Here is a 22,834-nt window from a genome sequence, read left to right as displayed (position 1 = left end):
TGGCTTCCACAATTCTGCTCCAATTTAAATCCAGGTTTACATTGCTCAGGTGATCAAAAACAAATAGACTAATTTACAATCGTTCAATGAAAAATTGTAGTCCACGTTTTAGCACAAATCCGACTGTCAAGAATGTTCATAGATGCTCTGTTTTGATTCAGCCCATATGGGTTTTTTTTCGAGCAAATACTTTGGAACAGAGCTGAGAAAAAGCAATGGATTTTGTTTTCTGGAAAGGACAGTTAAAATTCACCAGCTTTAACAATTGAGGAGTCATCTGAATAATCTAGATATTATTTCAAACTGTGACCAAAGCACTCAGTAAAAGAGATAAAAAAGTATAGGGAAGGAGCTACAGACAGGGCAACAATTGAACTCTCCGCCTCGACAATATTAAGAACATGTTATTCCATATAAGCAATAAAACAGATTTCAGATCTCAGATGTGGATTAGCTAGAAAAAGAACCATCTGTTTTATGGATCTCTTCCCCTCACTCGTATCACAGCCCCTTGTTTCCTGTCCCCACTTAGGCCTCATCCACCCCCTCTGCCTCTATCACAATGCTTCACTGGCAGTTTAAGTTTCTGCATAACTGCAAAAATGATGAGAAAATGTTATTTTAACATGGGAGGCAACATTGGTTAGCCTGTGGAAGTAAATCCAAGGATATCTTCAATGTTCACCAGACTACAGCCAATCCAGCCCTCACTACTTAATGCTATTCTCATTACAACATTTTCTATATCATGCCCTACCATACTGTTCTGCCAAGGGTCATAAACAGGTCCTTTGGCACAACTTGCTATGCTGACCTAGTTGCCTCACCAAGTTGATCCCACTTTCTTATGACTGGCTCATAACCCTAAAAAACCTTTACGATCCATGTACCTGTTTAAGTATCCTTTAAATGTCATAATTGTAGTCTCCTCTACCACTTATCCTGGCAGCCTATTCCATGTGTGCACCACCTTCAGCTTTTCTATTCTCACCTTAAACATATGTCCTCTAGCTGTACACTTCCTACTCTGGAGAAAACAATGTGGACCTCATGATTCGATATACCTCTACAAGTTCACCCTTCAGACTTCTAAACTCCAGGGTGAAATTATCCCGTTTGTTCAGCCTCTCCTGATAACTCAAACCCTCCAGACCTGATAACATCCTTGTAAATCTTTGTTGCATCTGTCGAGATTTCCAGAGCTCCATTCACCAAGATTCTCTTGTTTGTGCCCATGGCATGCAATTAATTATTTTGTCTATATTTATTTAATTAAAGCCATGTCCTATATTTGATGAACATGTTCATGTGGAAGTTCATCCCAGTTTCTGAAATGTAGAACATGCTGCAGCCGATAAAATACACCATAATTATTGATGTCGGAATGTTTGTGATATTAAACAGCTTTATTTCAAAATAAAGTTTTCTGGTTCTGATTATATTGCGACTGGAAATAACTGATTTAGGAGAAGTCATACTATTATATTTCATAATATGGAGCGTGTTCCGAACTTTAACAGCAGTCTGTGAAAAACAGAAGTCTTACCTGAGGTACCAGGAAGATCTCCATATTACCCAAATCTATCTCTATCTCAACTTATCAGCTGCAAAAACATGCTTATTTATCTTTTTTTTAATCTACGAACATTACTATTCCAGTGTAAGCTTGGGAGATCTTGATCTATCCACTCTTCATATAAATGAAGACATTCTAATAGTGTCCTGATGAGACAATTTTAAGTGTCATTTTTAGTGGGAGCAGTATAGTTTAGGGCTTCAGCAGTGTACTGCAAATAATTGATGTTTGGGTTGGCCTCAAAATATGTCAAGCACATCCCAGAGGATTGAAGATAGACACAAAAAGCTGGAGTAACTCAGCGGGTCAGGCAGCATCTCTGGAGAAAAGGAATAGATGACGTTTTGGATCGAGATCCTTCTTCAGACTCAGGGGAAGGGAAACAAGAGATATCGATGGTGATATGGAGAGATATAGAACAAATGAATTAAACCCCTGACTCTCAGTCTGAAAATGGGTCTCGACCCTATACGTCATCTATTCCTTTTCTCCAGAGATGCTGCCTGACCTGCTAAGTTACTCCAGCTTTTTGTATCTATCTTCAATTTAAACCAGAATCTGCAGTTCCTTTCTACACCAGAAGATTGAAGGCTTATTTTGTGCTTCTCAGCTTTGTATTGTGATAAGGCACAATTTGCTACAGAGATGGTTGAGGAACGATAGCAGCAGATTAATAGCAAAATGTAGGGACTTTCTCGGTCCAGTTGCTTACAATATCAAGAATGCACTGAGTCCATGATCGGGGCATCATGAATGCTGATTACACCAATCGCTCTGCTAGTACAATTGAAGAAAAAAAAAAAGCAAGCAATATTCTAGAAAAAGACAGGTATATTCCGCAGAGACAGCTGCCATTCAACCAGATATGAGGGAGCACTTTGTGGAATGTACATAAACTCAATTCTTGTTATTTGTTTCTTTTCCACGTATCTATTGATGCCCCAAAATCAAGTCAGGTACTAATTTATTCCAAGGTACACAAAAATACTGGAGAAACTCAGCGGGTGCAGCAGCATCTATGGAGCGAAGGAAATAGGCAACATTTCGACCCGAAACGTTGCCTATTTCCTTCGCTCCATAGATGCTGCTGCACCCGCTGAGTTTCTCCAGCATTTTTGTGTACCTTCGATTTTCCAGCATCTGCAGTTCCTTCTTAAACACTAATTTATTCCATATTGGGTGGAAACTCGCCATTATACATGTGCTTAGTTAATATCATAATCCATGAAACAATTCTCTGTGGTCAGCCTCATTTCACACTTTTTTGAATAGATCAATGGAGGGGTATTTTTCTTTTAAAAAAAATACAGCGAACAGATTCCAAAGCACTTGTGTTAAATGGCTCCTTGCTATGCACTGTTTGGACAGAATTGCACCATGTGATTTCAAAATTGATCACTGTTTGTATCGGTACATTCAATGGATGTAGGGTGTTGGTTAATATTAATCTATTGTATTTAAGCATTTTAATGTATTTATTAATATGTGTTAATTATTTTTAAGAAGACTAATGAGAATGTTTATATCTATTTGATGGTTATTTTGGGTACAAAGGAGAGGGCCATAGTGAAGTAAATGTAGGTAGGTTGGTGAGTGCTGATGACACCAATATTGGAGGAGTTGCAGACAGTGAGCAAGGCTGTCAGAAGATACAACAGGATATAGATCAGCTGCAGAAATGGGCAAAGAAATGGCAGATGGAGTTTAACCCAAGCAAGTGCAAGGTTTCACAATTTGGGAGATTGAATGCAAGGAGCGAAAATATAGGTTTGCCAGGTCGGCTGAGGAATGGTTGATGGAATTTAATACAGAGTAAACAAGAAGCTAGTGCAACTTGGGTGGGGGAGGGATAGAGAGAGAGGGAATGCTGGGGCTACCTGAAGTTAAAGAAATCAATATTCATACCACTGGGCTGTAAGCTGCCCAAGCAAAATATGAGATGCTGTTAAACGCAAATTGGAGGAACAGCATCTCATATTTCGCTTGGTTCTCGTTTACACCCAACAAACAGCTTACAATGGCCTGTTCCCTTTATCATCGTTACTTTTTGCGTATCTTTCATCCATTGTTAATTATCTCTCTACATCATTATCTATATCTCTCGTTTCCCTTATCCCTAACTAGTGTGAAGACGTGTCTCGAACCGAAACATCACCTATTCCTTCTCTCCAGAGATGCTGCCTGTCCCGCTGAATTACTCCAGCTTTTTGTGTCTATCTTCGGAGAAATGTGAGGTGTTGCATTTTGGAAAGTGTAACATGGACAGAACCTACACAGTGAATGGTAGGGCTCTGGGAGGTTTTGTAGAGCAGAGGAATCTAGGAGTGCAGGTACATAGTTCCTTGAAGGTGGCCTCACAGGTAGATAGGGTGGTCAAAGAGGCTTTTGGCACTATGGCCTTCATCAGTCAGAGTATTGAATATAGAAGCTGGGAGGTCACGTTGTAGTTATACAAGGCGTTGATGAGGCTGCATTTAGAGTATTGTGTTCAGTTCTGGGCACCTTGTTATAGGAAAGATGTTAACAAGTTGGAAAGGGTGCAGAGAAGATTTACAAGGAAGTTGCCAGGCCTCGAGGGTCTGAGCTATAGAGAGATGTTGAGCAGACTGGGACTCAATTCCCTGGAGCGCTGGAGGGTGAGGGGTAATTTTATAGAGGTGGATAAAATCATGAGAGGAATAGATTGGGTAGACACAGCGTCTCTTGCCCAAGAACCAGAGGGCACAGGTTTAAGATGAAGGTGAAAGATTTTATAGGAATCTGAGTAACGTTTTCCCACAAAGGGTGGTTGGTGTATGGAACGAGCTGCCGGAGGAGGTAGTTGGGACAGGGACTATCGCAATGTTTAAGAAGCAATTAGACAGGCACATGGATAGGACGGGTTTAGAGGAACATGGGCCAAACACAGGCAGGTGGGACTAGTATAGAGGGTATGGGTAAGTTGGGCCGAAGGGCATGTTTCCACTGTATGACTCAAAGATAGACACAAAATGCTGGAGTAACTCAGCGGGACAGGCAGCATCTCTGGAGAGAAGGAATGGGTGACATTTCGAGTCGAGACCCTTCTTCAGATCAAAATAGTTGACACCTTTAATTTTAAACTATGCTTTCCTCAGTCAGGTAAAACATCCTTTCGGTATCCATTTTGTCAAATGCTCTTGGAATATGATTCATTTAACTAGTGCAGTGATGGCTGTCTCACCTCTGGAATCAAATAATTGCTTTGACAGTCAATAATTCACTGCATCAGCTCCATGTCTCCTTCCCCCTTCCTACCTCTCAACAATTGATTGTAATGGCTGAACAATTGTAATGTTTCAAAGAATGTTGGAGAATATGGATCAGAACAGCATGGGAATAGGCCTTTTGGCCCACAATGTCCCTGCCGAACATGATGCCGAGACAAACACTTATCTGCTTGCACATTATCCATATCTCCCCATTTCCTGCATATCCGTTTGCCTTTTTACACAAGCCTCTTAAATTCCACTATTAAATCTGCCTCCACCACATGCCCTTGCATTGTTTTCCAGGCTCCCACCACTCAGTGTAAAAAAAAAACTTGCCCCGCATATCTCTATTAAACTTTTCCCCTCTCACTTATCTTCCCTCTTGTATTTGATATTTACATCCCAGGGAAAGAGTTCTGACTGTCTATGCCACTCATAATTTTATATACTTAGAAACATAGAAAATAGGTGCTGGAGGAGGACATTTGGCCCTTCGAGCCAGCACCGCCATTCATTGTGATCATGGCTGATCATCCTCAATCAATAACCCGTGCCTGCCTTCTCCCCATATCCCTTGATTCCACTAGCCCCTAGAGCTCTATCTAACTCTCTTAAATCCATCCAGTGATTTAGCCTCCACTGCCCTCTGTGGCAGGGAATTCCATAAATTCACAACTCTCTGGGTGAAAAAGTTTTTTCTCACCTCAGTCTTAAATGGCCTCCCCTTTATTCTAAGACTGTGGCCCCTGGTTCTGGACTCGCCCAACATTTGGAAATTTTTTCCTGCATCTAGCTTGTTCAGTCCTCTTATAATTTTATATGTTTCTAAGATCCCCCTCATCCTTCCAAACTCCAGTGAATACAAGCCTAGTCTTTCCAATCTTTCCTCATATGACAGTCCCGCCATCCCAGGGCTTCCCATAACTTCTGGCGTTCTGTCATTTCTCACCTCAATACTCTCTAATACAAGCATCATTCTGGCAAACCTTCCCAACGCCTCCACATACTTCCTGTATTGCGCCAAAGAAGAACTAACTGCATGCAATATTCCAAATGCATTATAATCAAAGTCCTACATGGATGCATCACAACTTCATTAGAAACATTGTTTCCTGTCGCATTTAACTCACTAGATCTTTAAGTACCGCAAGAAAACCTATGTCATAAAAACGAACTCAATTATTTTTAAAAAGCGATCAATGATCTTTCTCCCATTCATTTGAAACGGATTGTTATGCTCATGTCATGTTTAATCGACTGCAGGATCAGTGGACAAGTTTTCACACTTAGAATTCAGAAGTCTAGGGAAGATTGTGCTGCCCCATTTGACTTCCTGATGTGTGCAGGAAGGAACTGCAGATGCTGGTTTAAACCGAATATAGACACAACATGCTGGAATAACTCAGCGGGACAGGCAGCATCTCTGGAGAGAAGGAATGGGTGATATTTCAGGTTGAGACCCTTCTTCAGGTCTCAACCCAAAACGTCACCCATTCCTTCGAGCCTGAAGAAGGGTCTCGACCCGAAACGTCACCAATTCTTTCTCTGCAGAGATGCTACCTGTCCTGCTGAGTTACTCCAGCATTTTGTGTCAGACTTCCTGATGTGTTTGGTAAAACAGAAAGGAGTTATGGCAGTGTGGAAGTTGCTGCCACTGACTTAGGCTGACACCAATACTGGAAACTGGGACCACTGTAACATACCAGTTCGCTCCAGATACATGTATTGAGATTGAGGTAAATGGTCTGTGCTGGTATTTTATTCATCCCAACACAAACAAAATGTTTATTCCACAGATCAAGTTCACTGAAGCAACATTTTTTTTTTTGCATTCAATTTCACTGTGAAATACAGAAAATACAATTTTCCATGAATCATAGAAGGAAACTGTTTTGATAATGGAACTAAAAATGGTCATATAAGATTGGACAACAGTGCTTCTCTTCAAACCTTCTTGGACATAAGGTAAGAGGGATGAATTAAAAAGGAATCTGAGGGGCATCAACTTCCACACAGCGGATGGTGGGTAAGTGGAACAGCCTGTCAAAGGAAGTAGCTGAGGGAGATACAATAACAACATCTAAAATGAATTTGGACAGGAAAGCGTTATGGGCCTGCCCCACTTAGGTGATGTTTTAGGCAACTACAGGCGACTAGTTTGTCACCACATGTTCGCCGGTGGTCGCCAGGAGTGTTCTCCTAAGTCGCGCAAAAAGTCGTATCGTCTTTCTGGTCGCCGCTAAATTTTCAACATGTTCAAAATTTTTAATCGACAGTGGGTTTGACGCCAATGAGCGTAGCTTGACCTCCTGACGTAGGTGCTGTCGTAGGTTGTCGCCAGGATGACGTAGGTGTCGCCGGATTTTCGGTGACCTGCTACAACTATGTCAGCTACCGGCAGTTGCCTAAAAAAATCGCCATGTGGGACAGGACTATTAGAGCAATTGGGTGGAAGTGCCTGTTTCTGTGCTTTATGACTGTGACATATAAAGGAACCTATGTGAGTCAGTGCTTTGCTATTGCACCATATAATAATCCTTCACCCATGCTAACTTGTTTTATATTCCTTGCAGAATCAATCAATCAACCAATCAAGTTTTATTCGTCTCTTGCAATGAATCTGCCAGCAGCGGTACAATAAAAAAGAACACACAATACACAATAAAATAATTTAACACAAACATCCACCACAGCATTCATCACTGTGGTGGAAGGCACAAAATTTGGCCAGTCCTCCTCCATTTTCCCCGTGGTCGGGATCTCAACCCTCCGCAGTCGCCGCTGCGGGCATCCAGATGTACAGACAACGTAAGTCCAGGTAAGTCCTGAATCGGTGCCTCCCCACTGGAGACCGCGGCTTCAAGTTGGTGTAGGCCGCAGGCCGGCGGTTGAAGATTTAAAGTCCCCGCCGCACCGCAGCAAGAAGCACCGCAGACTGCAGGGCCGGCGGTCGGTGCTCCTCTCCAGGGATCCCCGGCGAGGGACCCCGCTCCGGATGGTAAGTCCCCGCCGTGCCCGCGGTAGAAGTAAGCCGCGGGCCGGCGGTCGGAGCTTCTTCTCCTCCGGGGTCCCCAACAAGGGATCCCAGGCTATGGACGCTGTGCCAGCTGGAGCTCTACAGATCGCGGCTTCAGGCTGCCGTGGGGCCAGCGAACGGAGCGCTCCCCTCCGGCGAGGGCTCGCCCGCTCCGCGACGAGAGTCCGCGCTGCGCCTGCAGCCTAAGCCCCAAGCGCGTCTCCGGGAAAGGCCGCACCGATCCTCGATGCTAGGCCACCGGGGAGGCGACATGGAAAAAGTCTCCTCTCCGTGGAGGAGGCGACTGAAACGATTTCCCCCTTACCCCCCCACACCACCCCGCACACAAGACACACCGAGAAACATTAAAAACATACATTAAGACACACTAAAAAAAAGTAGAAAAACAAACACGCTGCTGGCAGGGCTGCCGGCTTGCAGCGCCCCCACCAAATATGTTTAACCTAGTTGTGACTTACCAAACGTACTGCTGAAAAACTCAAGAAAATTAAGAAAGATTAGGCTTACATACTGATATGGTGAGCGGCGCGACCGACGTCGCAGCGGCCTCTGCAGTCTGTCTGTGTTTTTTTATTTTTTGTCCCGTTGAGGGTATAGTTTGTAGTGTGCTTTTAAATGTGTATGTGTGGGGGGCGGGGGGTGGGTGGGGGAAACTTTTAAATCTCTTCCCTGCACGGAGACCCGACCTTTTCCCTGTCGGGTCTCCGTTGTCGTTGGGGCCTAGCACAGTGGAGCTGCCTCCAACCGGAACGACCTGGGGGCTCAAGTCCTGGGGACCTACCATCGTAGAGCTGGCCAGCTTTGGAGCGTGAGGAGTTCGGAGCGTGGAGAGCTGCGGTGGCACGCGGCTGCGACCCGACTCCGGTGGATGGTGACACCGGGAGCTCGCGGGTCCCCGGTGGGAGACTGCTTTGCAGGGCACCGGCAATGGCGACTTCTCCCGCTCGAATTGCGGGGTTGAGAGTGACCTGGAGTAGGGCCTTACATCGCCCGGCGCAGCTTTAAATGGCCGCGGACTTGCTAACGCCCGCCGGGGCTCCAACATCAAGACCCGGGGCAGGGCCTTACATCGCCCGGCACGGCTTTAAGTGGCTGTGGGACTTGCTAGCGCCCGCCGGGGACTTTGACTTTGACCGGGAGAGGAATGGAGAGCAGGGGACAGACAAGACTTTGCCTTCCATCACAGTGAGGAGGAGATTCACTGTGATGGATGTTTGTGTAAATTGTGTTGGTGTGTGTCTTGGTTCTTTTCTTGTATGGCTGCAGAAACCAAATTTCGTTTAAACCTCATGTGAGGTTCAAATGACAAATAAATAGTATTGTATTGTATATAACATAGAAATTAGGTGCAGGAGTAGGCCATTCAGCCCTTTGAGCCAGGAAGTATTTGTTTTGATGGTTAAAATAATGGTATTTTTCTCCGCTGCAGGAAGAACATATGTTGATGAGAAGCAGGAACAATAGTCGATTATTTGGCCACATGAGCATCTATTAGATTACGTCTGATCCAGCTTTGGCTTCAACACCACTATCTCTCTCTTTCTCATATTCTTGTGGTCTAAAGCAAAAAGACAAAGTGCTGGAGGAATTCAGTGGGCCAGGCAGCATCTGTGAAGGGAATGGACATGATCATGGTTCAAACAGATCCTGACCCAAAACCTTGTCAAGATTCAAGCATCTGCAGTCTCTTCTGTAGTTTAAGTATCTGTAAAGAACATCCTTTTTAAAACATGAAGATTAAAATGGTATACACTGCTCTTGGTACGTTTTCAGCAGCACCTTGTAAAGTTGTATCAAAGCCTCTTTCCAATAAAGCACAATATTCCATTCATCCTCTGATTTACTTGTTATTCCTGCAGGCTAACATTTTATGTTTATTGTACTTGAATGCCCAGAACCTTTTGGCCCAGAGAATTTTGTAGTCACATGTTTAAATTTATCTTCCTTTGTGTTCTTTCGTCTGATGCTTTTGAAAAACAGAATTCAATTTAATAACTGCAGAAGTAGAATATTCTTGTATTTCGAAGTGCACCGAACTTGCATTTTTCTTTGGTTAACTTCTTAATATTCATTAAAGTTCCACGGGATGTTCACCAGTGGAGCAATTTTACGGCGTGGAAATAGGCCCTTTGGCTCAACTTCTCCATGCCGACCAAGATGCCCTATCCACACTAGTCCCATCTGCCTGCGTTTGGCCCATATCCTTCTAAACCTTTCCTATCCGTATACCTCTCCAATGTCTTTTAAACGACTCAGCAACCTCCTCTGGCAGCTTGTTCCATATACCCACCAACCTTTATGTGAAAAAGCAGCCCCTCAGGCTCCTATTACATCTTTACCCGCTCACCTTAAACCTATGTCCTCTGGTTCTTGATTCTCCAACTTTGGGTAAATCTGTGCATTTACCCTATCTATTCCCCTCATGATCTTATGCACCTCTTTAAGATCCCTCCACTTATCCTCCTGCACTCCAAGGAATAAAGTCCTTGCTTGCCCCACCTCGCCCTATAGCTCAGGCCCTCGAGTCCTGGCAACATCCTTGTAAATTATCCATGCGTCCCTACAGTGACCAAAACTGACCATAATACTCCAAATTTAGCCTCACCAATGTCTTGTGCAACTGTAACATCCCAACTTCTAGACTCATTACTCTGGCTGATGAAGGCCAATGTGCTAAAAGCCTTCTTATTCACCCCATCTATCTATGACGCCACTTTCAAGGAACCAGGCACCTGCACTCCGACATCCCTCTGCTACTAAACTGACCTGAACTCTACAACACTCCCCAAGGTCCTGTGAATGAGGTTGCTGAGTCGTTTAAAAGACATTGGAGAGGTATACGGATAGGAAAGGTTTAGAAGGATATGGGCCAAACGCAGGCAGATGGGACTAGTGTGGATAGGGCATCTTGGTCGGCATGGAGAAGTTGAGCCAAAGGGCCTATTTCCACGCCGTAAAATTGCTCCACTGGTGAACATCCCGTGGAACTTTAATGAATATTAAGAAGTTAACCAAAGAAAAATGCAAGTTCGGTGCACTTCGAAATACAAGAATATTCTACTTCTGCAGTTATTAAATTGAATTCTGTTTTTCAAAAGCATCAGACAAAAGAACACAAAGGAAGATAAATTTAAACATGTGATACTACAAAATTTCACTGTGAATGTCCTGCCATGGTTTGACTTCCCAAAATGCAACACTTCACATTTATCTGTATTAATTTCCTTTACCTATTCCTCAGCCCACCCGCCCAACTGATCAAGATCCTGCTGCAATTTTTCATAACATCTTTGTTATCTACGATGCTAGCCATTTTTGTGTTATCTGCAAACTTAGCAAATAAGCCATCAGCCTTTAGAACTTTCCTTGCAGACCAGTCAGTTGAACTTACAGTTGAAAGCGTTTTTTCCACAGGAACTTTGCAATGAAGGGAAGGTGGTGTGGTAAGGGTTAAATAAATGAAATATTGTAGTCTTGGGGTAAGTAGAACCTCAGCACATAATAACATTTTGTGTTTGAATACTCTGGCTCTTTGTACAACTTGATGTAACCATACACAATGTTAGTCATCAAACTGAGGCCTATGTTGGGCATGTTTCTCCTCCTTTCGTTGGAGACCAGTAGAGGCATCGAGTCAAACAGCATGGAAACAGGCCCTTTGGCCCAACGTCCATGCCGACCAAGAATCATCATCTAAGTTAGTTCCATATCTTTCTAATCTTTTCCTCTCCACATATCTGTCCATATGTCTTTCAAATACTGTCATAGTACCTGCTCTGGCAGTTCGTTCCATACACCCATTGCCCTCTGAGTGTAAACGCTGCTCCTCAGGTTCCTATTATATCTTGCCGCTCTCATCTTAAACCCATGTCCTCTGGCTAGTCATTCCTCTACCCTGGGAAGACTGTGCATTTACTCTATCTATTCCCCTCATGATTTTATATACCTCTATAAGTTCAGCCCTCAGCTTCCTGTGCTCCAAAGAATAACCATAGACCATACCAAACAGTACAGCAAAAGAACAGTCCCTTTGGCCCTCAATGTCAGTGCCAAAGCAGCTTTTATCTGCCTCCACATAATACATATCACTACATTGCCTGCATATCCATTTTCCTATCCAAAGTAGTTTAAATGCCGCTATTATAACAGCCTCAACTCACCATCCTCATTGTAACAAAAACCTGCCCGCACATCTCCTTTAAACTGCACTCAGCAATGCGATGAGTTGCCTATTTCCTATTTCTGATAGCCTCCTTCTCACCATTCTGCTTTCGTGAGGGAGATGATGGCCTTCCTCTTGGTTCTTACACAATGCCAGTCGAGGCTGAGCAATGTACACATCCAATAAATCGGGACCCATCCAATCCCATCAGGCCAAGTACAACTTAGACAGTTAGTTGTTGCTTCCGGAAGTTTTATTTGACTTAAGGGAAGCGGTGGAACATTTCAGCTCTTCCAGGGTTGGTGGTGGCCCAGTCTCTCCCGCAACTGAGGATGGGTCACTCTGTGTAATTGTAAATTTTGGTTTACATTGTCCTTCAGAATTTTGTGCAATCATTGGCATTTGTCCTACCCCAACATCATGTTTAGACCAAAGTGCTGGAGTAACAACGGATCAGGCAGCATCCTGAGATGTAGTCGCTTGTTTCACCATTTTTAGAATGTTTAACTTCAAATTAATTTGTGAATCCTTTTCTCCCTTTTTAAAAAGTAGCAGAACATTAGCAAACATTTTGTTTTCTTGGTTTCATTCCTCCACCCTTCTGTAATTTAAAACTAAATCGTTTTCCCTCTTTCCTAAGGGACTTTCGCCTGAAACATTAACTCAGTTTTTCCCCCACAAATGCTGTTTGACCAAATCAGTGATCACCTAATTCTCAGTTTTTATTTCTGAAATCGAGCATTTGCAGTGTTTTACGTTTCGCTGATAGTGGAAGGAGAGAACAGAAGTTCAGCAGCTCACCCATCGATGCACAAGACAGGCACAGCTCACTTCATACACATTACAAGTAACATCTAAGGAATCCAAATGTAGATTCAGTCCCGGTTTACAATAATTACCAGCTTTTCAAGTAATTTTGTGTGGCTGATTGCAATCACCACCACTTCAAGGTAATCAATCACAGCTGATTAGCACAAAACTTTGTAAATTATATTTACAATGGCCTTCATGATTTTATCCATGACCAATTGCTCCTCTGCACGACTAACACCGAATGTTTTGGGATGACTATTCTTTAACTGTTTGGTATGTCCCTTGTTCAATTTCAAACCAATTGTACCACACGTGGAATTCCAATTCTCTGACATTAAACCTGTGCCCAAATGTGATTGAATATGAAGGTTAGAACCATTGCCATTTACCCCGTTTACTGGACCTGGAATCCAGAAGGGAGAGAGGTGAGGATCAGTGCAGTCATTGGCCATGGCCTGCGGGTAGTTGTAGTCTAAGAAAGGGTCGTCATTCGCGGTGACAGCAGCGTGGTGATGGTGGCGTTGGTGGCGCGGTGGTGACAGCGGTGGTGATGATGGTGGCATTCGTGGTGGCAGCGGTGCTGGTAACTACGATGGTGGCAGTGGTGGTGGTGGTTGTGGCAGCTGGAGTGGCAACGGTGGTGGGCATGGCTGGGGCGGTGACAAGGGCTGGGGATGCTGCGGCAGCCTAGTCTGGCACTGAAGACCGGCAGGTCAGTCCATTAACCCGAATTCTGTTATATAGCGATCCGTAAATTGATGCTGCCTGTCTCGCTGAGTTACTCCAGTATTTTGTATATCTTCCGTAAAAGCAAGTGTTTACTGTACATTAAACCAAACCCAGGTCTACACTTCTTCCCACCCTGCTTCCTGTAAAGATTTGATCCCCAACTCCCAAACTGCTGAACATCGGCGAGACCAAGCGCAGGCTCGGCAAACGTTTAGCTGAACACCTCCGCTCGGCCCACCTTAACCTATCTGATCTCCCGGTTGCTCAGCACTTTAACTCCCCCTCCCATTCCCAATCTGACCTTTCTGTCCTGGGCCTCCTCCATTGTCAGAGTGAGGCCCAGCGCAAATTGGAGGAACAGCACCTCATATTTCGCTTGGGTAGTTTACACCCCAGCAGTATGAACATTGACTTCCCTAACTTCAAGTAGCCCTTGCTTTCCCTCTCTCTCCATCCCCTCCGCCTTCTCCCCCCAGTCTTACTGTCGCCGACTACATTTTATCTCTGTGCCGCACCCTCCAGACATCAGTCCGAAGAAGGGTCTCGACCCGAAACGTCACCCATTCCTTCTCTCCAGAGACGCCGCTTGTCCCGCTGAGTTACTCCAGCATTTTGTGTCAACCCAGGTCTTCCCGCATGGCTTACCCACTTGTTCATTTATTATTCCTTTGGTCTATATGTATTTCTAGAATATGAGTTTTCCTTGAGTTTACTTGCAATTTGTAAGTACTTTTTGGTATCTCCCATTTTAGTTTGAATTTCCTTGCCAAATGTTCTATATTGCTCTGGCTTCCTGTAGTATTGACCAGTTCCCATTTTACATAATATTCTCTTTGTTTTGCATCATCTTACCCTGGTATTACTTCAGCATTTGAATAGAGTCTCGCTCTATAAATTCTTGGGCTGCCCCTTAAACTATGTTGTATGGTTTTGTACTTGAAAACATCTGTTGCTGCACAAGGTAGCTAAAAGCTGGGGCTTATGTTGTCGACCTCCCCATGGTGAGCCCTGTCAACTGACCTCAGTCAGGTGAACGACAACAAACAGACAGCAGCAGCGCCGCAGCTTGGCGCCAACCCGGAGCATGCATCCTTATTAGGGCGGGCACCTACAGATGTCGAACCGGATGGTATCACCCTGCTGCAAACTTCTGCTGCCTCAAACGCACGAACAAGAAGAAGCTAAAAGCTAAATAAGATTAAGACATGAAATATGAATGAAAGGTGTTCTATTTCAGGCTCTTTGTGAGGCATGACTGCCACCAAGGACCGTAAACAAGGATGTAAAGTACAAGAAATATTTAGATATAGGTTCAAAGGGTTCAAAAGAAGGTTACAAATATACAGGCAGTCCCTAGGTTTCCTAAGGGTTCTTTTCCTGAAAACTGTTCAGAAGCAATTTTTCCATAAATTATAAATGTCCATTTTATATAGCTACCCATATCATATCACTAGACATACACTTTCCATAATGCTTTCATTTCATTGAATGCTGATTCAATTAGCTAATGCTAATGAACCCTAATGCTACCGATAATTAAACTAATGGAATGAACTCTGTACCCTGCCATTAATGATTACCATGAAACATTTTATTATTATTAATCGCTTGAAAGATGCTTTAAAAAATATCAGAGAAACTGCGTAAAGTCAGATTTTCACATGTCAGGACATCTAATACCTGGAGAGCTCCTGTTTACATGCATTGAAAATTCTGCTTAGTCAACCCAATAAAATTACTGCCTCCTTAATTTTTATCCACTTATGTTTTGATAAGTTATTTACTGAGTATAATAAGCCATTGTAAGACAGCACAATGCTATAAGAGATCAATGAGATGAACAATATGGTGTTGATCAACTCAATAAACAGCGTACCATTATTTTTCCTTTATTTGAAGAAACCATTTTAAAGAAACAACACTGACTTTATTCCATAAATGTGAAGTTTTTTCCTGCAAATTCTACTAGAAAATTTACATCAATTGGCAAAATATGTTTTGAAAATGGGAACTGTTTACTGTGGAATACTTGTTCAAGTATGTAAAACAACTTACCTGGCCATCTTGACTAACATGGACCTGATGTATTTGAAGATTGCCCTACGTAAAGAAATGAAAAAACAAACTTATTTTAACATTGATATTGATTACCCCTTTAATCACCTTATTTGTAATCTTTTTGATAATCCATTAAAACATTTGGTAAACTTGAGAAGATAAGGGATTGATTTCAGAATGAGGGAAAGCATTTCTCCCTCTTTGTTCACTGCCCAATCAATGGGCTGAATCATGCTGGCAGGGCTTGGTGGTTCTGAAGCTAATAGCTGGTGTTCTTCCACTCTCATTCTGTAGGCCTAAAATACATTGAATCATGCATGTTAGAGCATCTCTCTCTGCCTCGTTACCGGTTTCTACTTCGAGAGCTGTGGTTTTGCAGTGATTCTTAGCATCATGCTGTGGAATCTGCATCTCTCAGCTTGGATAATGAAAGAGGTTAATGCATTTTTACAGTAATGATTTTATTGATTTATAAATGCTTTAATAGCATTTTAACTAGCTGTTTTCTTTATTTTTTCAGTAATCATTTACATAAATGTTAATGTATTTTATCTTCTTTTGGCAGGGCAAAAGGCCTGTCTCTGGGGTGTAGGTCGCCATGACATGATATACCAAAGATCTTTATCACAGATTTTAAATAAGCCCTCCAGATTTTGACAGGGGACAAAACTCTATCGCCAACCTCACCTCCTGTCAAAGGATTCAAGAGGCCAAGCCTGTGCAGGACACACCTACTGTGACCTTGCTGAGCCTCATATAAGACTGCTGGCTGTTAGGGTGTCAGGGTCACTGCAGGAGGCAGGGACCAAGTGAGATGAACAATTCCAACACAATTCAATGCACAATGTTAATGAATTACAATTGCACTTAGATTGAAATCTTGACGAGTGGTTCAATTTTTCCATGTTTCAGAAAGCTTCACCAAAAATCACAACAGCACTCTACAATGATGAATCGACTATGATGTAGTACTGACAACTCAGCTGTGGCTCACAACTTCTGGAATTCAATAAAAACAAGAAAATATTGAAAATACACAGCAGGTTAATCAGGATATATGAAGAGAAAATCCGAGCCTCGTTCAAATGTGCATCCTTCATTGATGTTATATTTTGAGTTCAGTAACAAGCCATTATTTGTTAGGTAAACGATAAAATGTGCTATATTACTCAGTTATCACACTGGAGAGCAACCTCCAGCTGTGGAACTCAAGTTCTGTATTAAGGGGAAAGAATAGTAGCTATATGACAAATGTACAAATCCTGATGTTTTCTAAATGAATTTGCCTCCAGTGACAAGATTCACGAATAAAATAATTTGTCTGAACATCCAAAAGATTATGAGCTTCACCAAAATTATTGAAGAGGTAACTTGCTGCACATTTCAAATGCCGTGCAGACTGGAAAAGGATAAAAATATGCAAGGCGCAAAGATGAAACTGAACTGCAAAATGATAATAAAGACAAAGAATTAAATAAAATCGCATAGATACATAGACAATAGGTGCAGGACCTGGCCATTCGAGCCAGCACCACCATTCAATGTGATCATGGCTGCTCATCCACAATCAGTACCTTGTTCCTGCCTTCTCCCCATATCCCTTGACTCCGCTAGCCCTAAGAACTCTATCTATCTTTTGAATGCATCCAGTGAATCGGCCTTCACTGCCTTCTGAGGCAGAGAATTCTATAAATTCACATTGCAAAGGTAATAAAAAATATTGCAGAGCAAACTACCCGCTATTTAATCTCAAAAATAGATTAAAATATCGCCCCTCACCTCCGCTCAGTTCACAATAACCAACCTGATCTCCCGGTGGCTTAGCACTTCAACTCCCCCTCCAATTCCGAATCCGACCTTTCTGTCCTCAGCCTCCCCCATGGCCAGAGTGAATCCCACTGCAAATTGGAGGAGCAGCATCTGATATTTCGCTTGGGTAGTTTACACCTCAGCGGTATGAACATTGACATCTCAAATTTCAGGTAGTCCTTGCTTTCTCCCTCTTTCCCATCCCCTTCCCAGCTCTCCCACAGCCTACTGCCCGCCTCTTCCTTTCTTCTTACCCCCCCCCCCCCACCCCTACATCAGTCTGAAGAAGGGTCTCGACCCGAAACGTCACTTAACCATCGCTGCATAGATGCTGCCTCACCCGCTGAGTTTCTCCAGTATTTTTGTCTATCTTCGATTTTCCAGCATCTGCAGTTCTTTCTTAAACATTTTGTCTACTCCACTGTGTTGCCTGCGCCTCCATCTTGTACCTCATGGTTTCCAGCTCGAGTTCCCTACCTCCCAGTTCGGACCCAACGCAGACTATAGATACCGACTGGCTATCAGCTGCCATACACGGCAGTTCTCCTTCCGTGCCCTGCGATCTACTCTGGCTGCGATGTGCCGGCACCGGCAGGACCTCGCTTTGACTCTCCCGTAACTTCGGGTCTCACTCACCCAGACCTGCAACGGACCCCAACTATACTTCATGCACCGGAAGATCCATGTCTTCAATCAACGATTCCTGGCCCACGTGGACTCCACTAAGGGCTGTAAACTCGTCCGCCTCCAGACCGCTCCTGCCACCGACACGCCACAACTCGACTGCCTGCAGGCCCCGGGCCCCAACGTTGCCTGCCCGAACACCACCTATTGCCCCCTCACCGATAACGCCGACCCTCGCTGCATCCTCGGTTCCCCCGACTATCGCCGCCATAATGGGACCGCCGAACCTCGCCGGGACCGCTGAATCTTGCCGCCTCACCGGGACTGCCGAACCTCGCTCCCTCACCGGTACCTACAACTATCGGCGCCTCACCGGGACCGCCTAACCTCGCCGCCTCACCGGCCATCCGCTGACCAGGACTTCCGACGCTTCGCCCGCTGACCCGGACTCCATTCCCCGCGGGCTTCCACCAGTGACTCTACCGACCCTCGCCACTCCACCGCTCTCCAGCAGGCCGCAGCCTTATCTGAGTCCTAGGCTCAGCACCGGGCCTGAAGTCTCCACGCTGCAGACTCTCACATCACGTGGTCTAACTGTGCTGGGTCCTAGTGCTCCCCCCCTAACCCGGGGAACCTCAGTGGTCATTCCACTTGATCTTCCCCTTCCCCCTTTAACCATGTGACTCCAGCTACTCCCCACCCACACTATGGTCCTCATGCCCCCCTCCTGACCACCCACCACCCCCCTACCAGACATCGCCTCGGCCTCCGTCTACTCACCTGCCTTACCCCGACCCCAACCCCCATCCTTGCCCTGTGTTCACCATCCCCCCTGACCTCCCCCTCTCTGATACCGAACAGTCTGTCATCAGCAGAGGCTCAACTTTGTTCCCCTCCATCCCCACCTCAATGAGTTCCGCATCCGCCACAATGTGGAGCTCTTCTTCCGTCGCCTCCGCATCCAAGCGTTTTTCCATGGGAAGGATTCCTCACCCCTAGTGATGACCCCCTTCTCCCGTCTACGGGCCCCCTCCTCTTGGACTCCCCCTCATGGCCATCTACCTGCTTTAGACCTTTTTATTTTAAACTGCCGGTGGAACATCAACCGCCTCAAATTTGCCACTCCCCTTTCTCACTCTAACCTCTCCCCCCCTGAACATACAGCCATCGACTCACTCTGCAACAACCCAGACTGGATGATCAAACCTGCCGACAAGGGAGGTGCCGTGGTAGTCTAGTGCACTGATCTCTACAAGGCTGAAGCCACGCGCCAACTCTCAGACACCTCCTCCTACTTATCCTTGGACCATGACCCCACAGATGAGCACCAGGCCACTATCTCTAGCGCAATCACTGACTTCATCAACTCCGGTTCCCTGCCCTCCCAAACCTCCAACCTCATCGTTCCCCAGCCCCGCATGGCCCGATTTTACCTTCTCCCCAAAATCCACAAACCTGACTGTCCTGGCAGACCCATTGTTTCTGCTTGTTCATGTCCCACCGAACTTATTTCCACATACCTCGACTCTATCCTATCCCCCCCTGGTCAAATCCCTCCCTACCTATGCCCAAGACACCTCACATGCTCTTCGTCTCCTCCATGACTTCCGCTTTCCAGGCCCCCATTCCCTCATCTTCACCATGGATGTCCAGTCACTCTACACCTCCATCCCCCACCACGAGGGTCTAAAAGCCCTCCACTTCTTCCTCGACCGCAGAAGCAACCAATCCCCTTCTACCGATACTCTCCTCTGCCTAGCGGAGCTGGTCCTTACCCTCAACAACTTTTTGTTTGACTCCTCCCATTTCCTCCAAATCCAAGGTGTAGCTATGGGCACGTGCATGGGCCTCAGCTATGCCTGCCTCGTTGTAGGGTATGTCGAACAATCTGTGTTCGAGGCATACTGTGGCCCTATCCTGAACTCTACCTCCGCTACATCGACGACTGCATTGACGCTATCTCCAGCACCTATGCAGAACTCACTGACTTCATCCATTTCAGCACCAACTTCCATCTGGCACTCAAGTTCACCTGAACCATTTCCGACATCTCCCTACCATTTCTAGACCTCACCATCTCCATCATAGGTATTGACCAACATCTACTACAAACCCACTGACTCCCATGGCTATCTGGAATACACTTCTTCCCACCTGTACTTCCTGTAAGGACTCTATCCCCTACTCCCAATTCCTCCGTCTACGCCGCATCTGCACCCAGGATGAGGAGTTCCAAACCAGGGCATCGGAGATGTCCTCATTCTTCAGGGAACGGGGGTTCCCCTCTTCGACTATAGATGAGGCTCTCACGAGGGTCTCTTCTATATCCCATAGCTCTGCTCTCACTCCCCATCCCCCCGCTCGTAACAAGGGCAGTCCCCCTTGTCCTCACCTTCCACCCTACCAGCCGTCACATACAACAGATAATCATCCGACATTTTCGCCACCTCCAACGGGATCCCACCACTGGCCACATCTTCCCATCTCCTCCCCTTTCGGCTTTCTTCCACAGAGACCGCTTCCTCCGTAATTCCCTGGTCAATTCGTCCCTTCCCACTGAAACCACCCCCTCCCCTGGCACTTTTCTTTGCAGGAAATGCTACACTTGTCGCTTTACCTCCCCCCTTGACTCCATCCAAGGACCCAAGCAGTCTTTCCAGGTGTGGCAGAGGTTCACCTGCATCTCCTCCAACCTCATCTATTGCATCCGCTGCTCTAGGTGTCAGCTGCTCTACATCGGTGAGACCAAGCGTAGGCTTGGCGATTGCTTCGCCCAACACCTCCGCTCAGTTCGCAATAACCAACCTGATCTCCCGGTTGCTCAGTACTTCAACTCCCCCTCCCATTCCGAATCCGACCTTTCTGTCCTGGGCCTGCTCCATGGTCCCACCGCAAATTGGAGGAGCAGCACCTCATATTTCGCTTGGGTAGTTTACACCCCAGCGGTATGAACATTGACTTCTCCAATTTCAGGTAGTCCTTGCTTTCTCCCTCTTTCCCCTCACCTTTGCAGCTCTCCCCCAGCCCACTATCTCCGCCTCTTCCTTTCTTCTTCCCGCCCCCTCCACCCCCACATCAGTCTGAAGAAGGGTTTCGACCCGAAACATCACCTAATCTTTCTCTCGATAGATGCTGCCTCACCTGCTGTTTTTCTCCAGCATTTTTGTCTACCGTAAAATATTAGCTACTCTCTTTCGGCAACAAAGGATTACCCTCGCCAGAACTTCACATGAAATAGGTAGAATATTCAATTTTCCATTCTATACTGCCATCGTAGAGTCTGTCCTCATCTTCTCCATCATTCCTTCACTCGTTTATTATATTGTTTACAGTGTACTATGTTTACATATTCAGTTGTACTGCTGCAAGTAAGAATCTCATAGTTCTATCTGGGACATGAAAATAAAACACTCTTGACTTGATATTCAGCAGTTATTTTTAATTTTTTGCCAAACATCAAAGTCACATGAACTGAATATATAAATTTTGAATCATATGCCTCCAACAAAACAAGAATATTATATAGTGTAATCATGCCCACTCCACCCATTGAGGAATTAAAGAATTACAGCAATTTAAAACTGAACATGATAACTTTGGAGAATGTATACAAAAATTACTTCATTGTGAATCATAGTGACAATATCTGCACCCGCACAAGTTAATAAAGCTGGTATTAAGGTCACATTCGCATGTAAGCCAACACCACTCTAACATCAATACTAAGAATACAATTCTTGTACGTACCAATCTGACAACAACATCTGCAGGTAATCCTGATGGACGTTATTATAAACAATATTCACTATGCAAATTTTGTGGTTTACCAATGGTATAAAATTAGTGATAAAAAGCTTGATTTGATTGTATTTATGTATAATATTATCTGATCTGATTGGATAACATGCAAAACAAAGCTTTTCACTGTACCTCAGTACGTGACTATATTGATCCTGAACCTAGTGATCTAAAAACGCAAAAGAGAGAATCTTTGAAGTCTTACCTCACTATCCTGAGTGATTTGTACTTGTTCTCCCTGTGGTACCTGTGCGATATGCAGGTGCCCCTGTACAGCCAGTAGACAGAAAAGGCATGGAAAGGGAAGAGGAAAAAGTATTACTGACTGAAAATAGATCACAAGGATACAAACGTTACCAGAGGAGAAAGGCTGAAGGAACAAATTAATCAAAAATGTATTTAACGATGATTTAACAATACAGATGCAAAATATTATAAATGGCAACCACAAAACAAGACCACTTTAAAACAAAGAGATATTGCAAATATTCCATTAATTTTCTAACTATTCACACAAAGACTAAAATATTTCACGTGACAATGAATGATGTAAAATCAAGTGTACATGTTACATCTGCATAAAATTACGTCCCATATTGGAAGCTTCATTTTATAGAAAACACATTTCTTGGAAACCCATAGCATCTCTTTACATACTGCCCATTTGATCAAAAGCCACTCTCTAGGCAAGCAATGAACACAGGAACACTTTTAAAGGGCAATTATTGGCAGTCCATTGCTGCTGCCTAGGCCATGTGGAACATAGAAACATGAGAAAGTAATGCAAGTAAGCATGCAGGTACAGCAGGCAGTGAAGAAAGCCAATGGCATGTTGGCCTTCATAACAAGAGGAGTTGAGTATAGGAGCAAAGAGATCCTTCTCAGGTTCAGATTCAGATTCAGATTCAGATTCAATTTTAATTGTCATTGTCCGTGTACAGTACAGAGACAACGAAATGCATTTAGCATCTCCCTGGAAGAGCGACATAGCAAATGTT

General features: G+C 44.5%; 1 protein-coding gene across 4 annotated transcripts in view; it reads right to left on the bottom strand.

Moving 5' to 3' along the window:
- LOC116982428 (BTG3 associated nuclear protein) overlaps positions 1–22,834 on the bottom strand; it is a 127,414-nt gene that overhangs the window by 18,708 nt on the left and 85,872 nt on the right. For 3 of the 4 annotated variants that reach the window (XM_033035644.1, XM_033035646.1, XM_033035648.1), the window contains exons 10-11: positions 22,042–22,113; positions 15,603–15,647 (exon numbers count right to left, since the gene is read on the bottom strand). In XM_033035644.1, coding sequence (XP_032891535.1) covers positions 15,603–15,647; positions 22,042–22,113 — 117 coding nt within the window. The remainder of the gene's footprint in view (positions 1–15,602; positions 15,648–22,041; positions 22,114–22,834) is intronic. The other variant, XM_033035647.1, reaches the window with a different exon arrangement.

Source organism: Amblyraja radiata, chromosome 17 (genome assembly GCF_010909765.2).
Source record: "Amblyraja radiata isolate CabotCenter1 chromosome 17, sAmbRad1.1.pri, whole genome shotgun sequence".
Lineage (NCBI taxonomy): Eukaryota > Metazoa > Chordata > Chondrichthyes > Rajiformes > Rajidae > Amblyraja > Amblyraja radiata.
The sequence above is the reverse complement of the archived record's forward strand: the minus strand, read 5'-3'. Positions and strand labels throughout refer to the sequence as shown.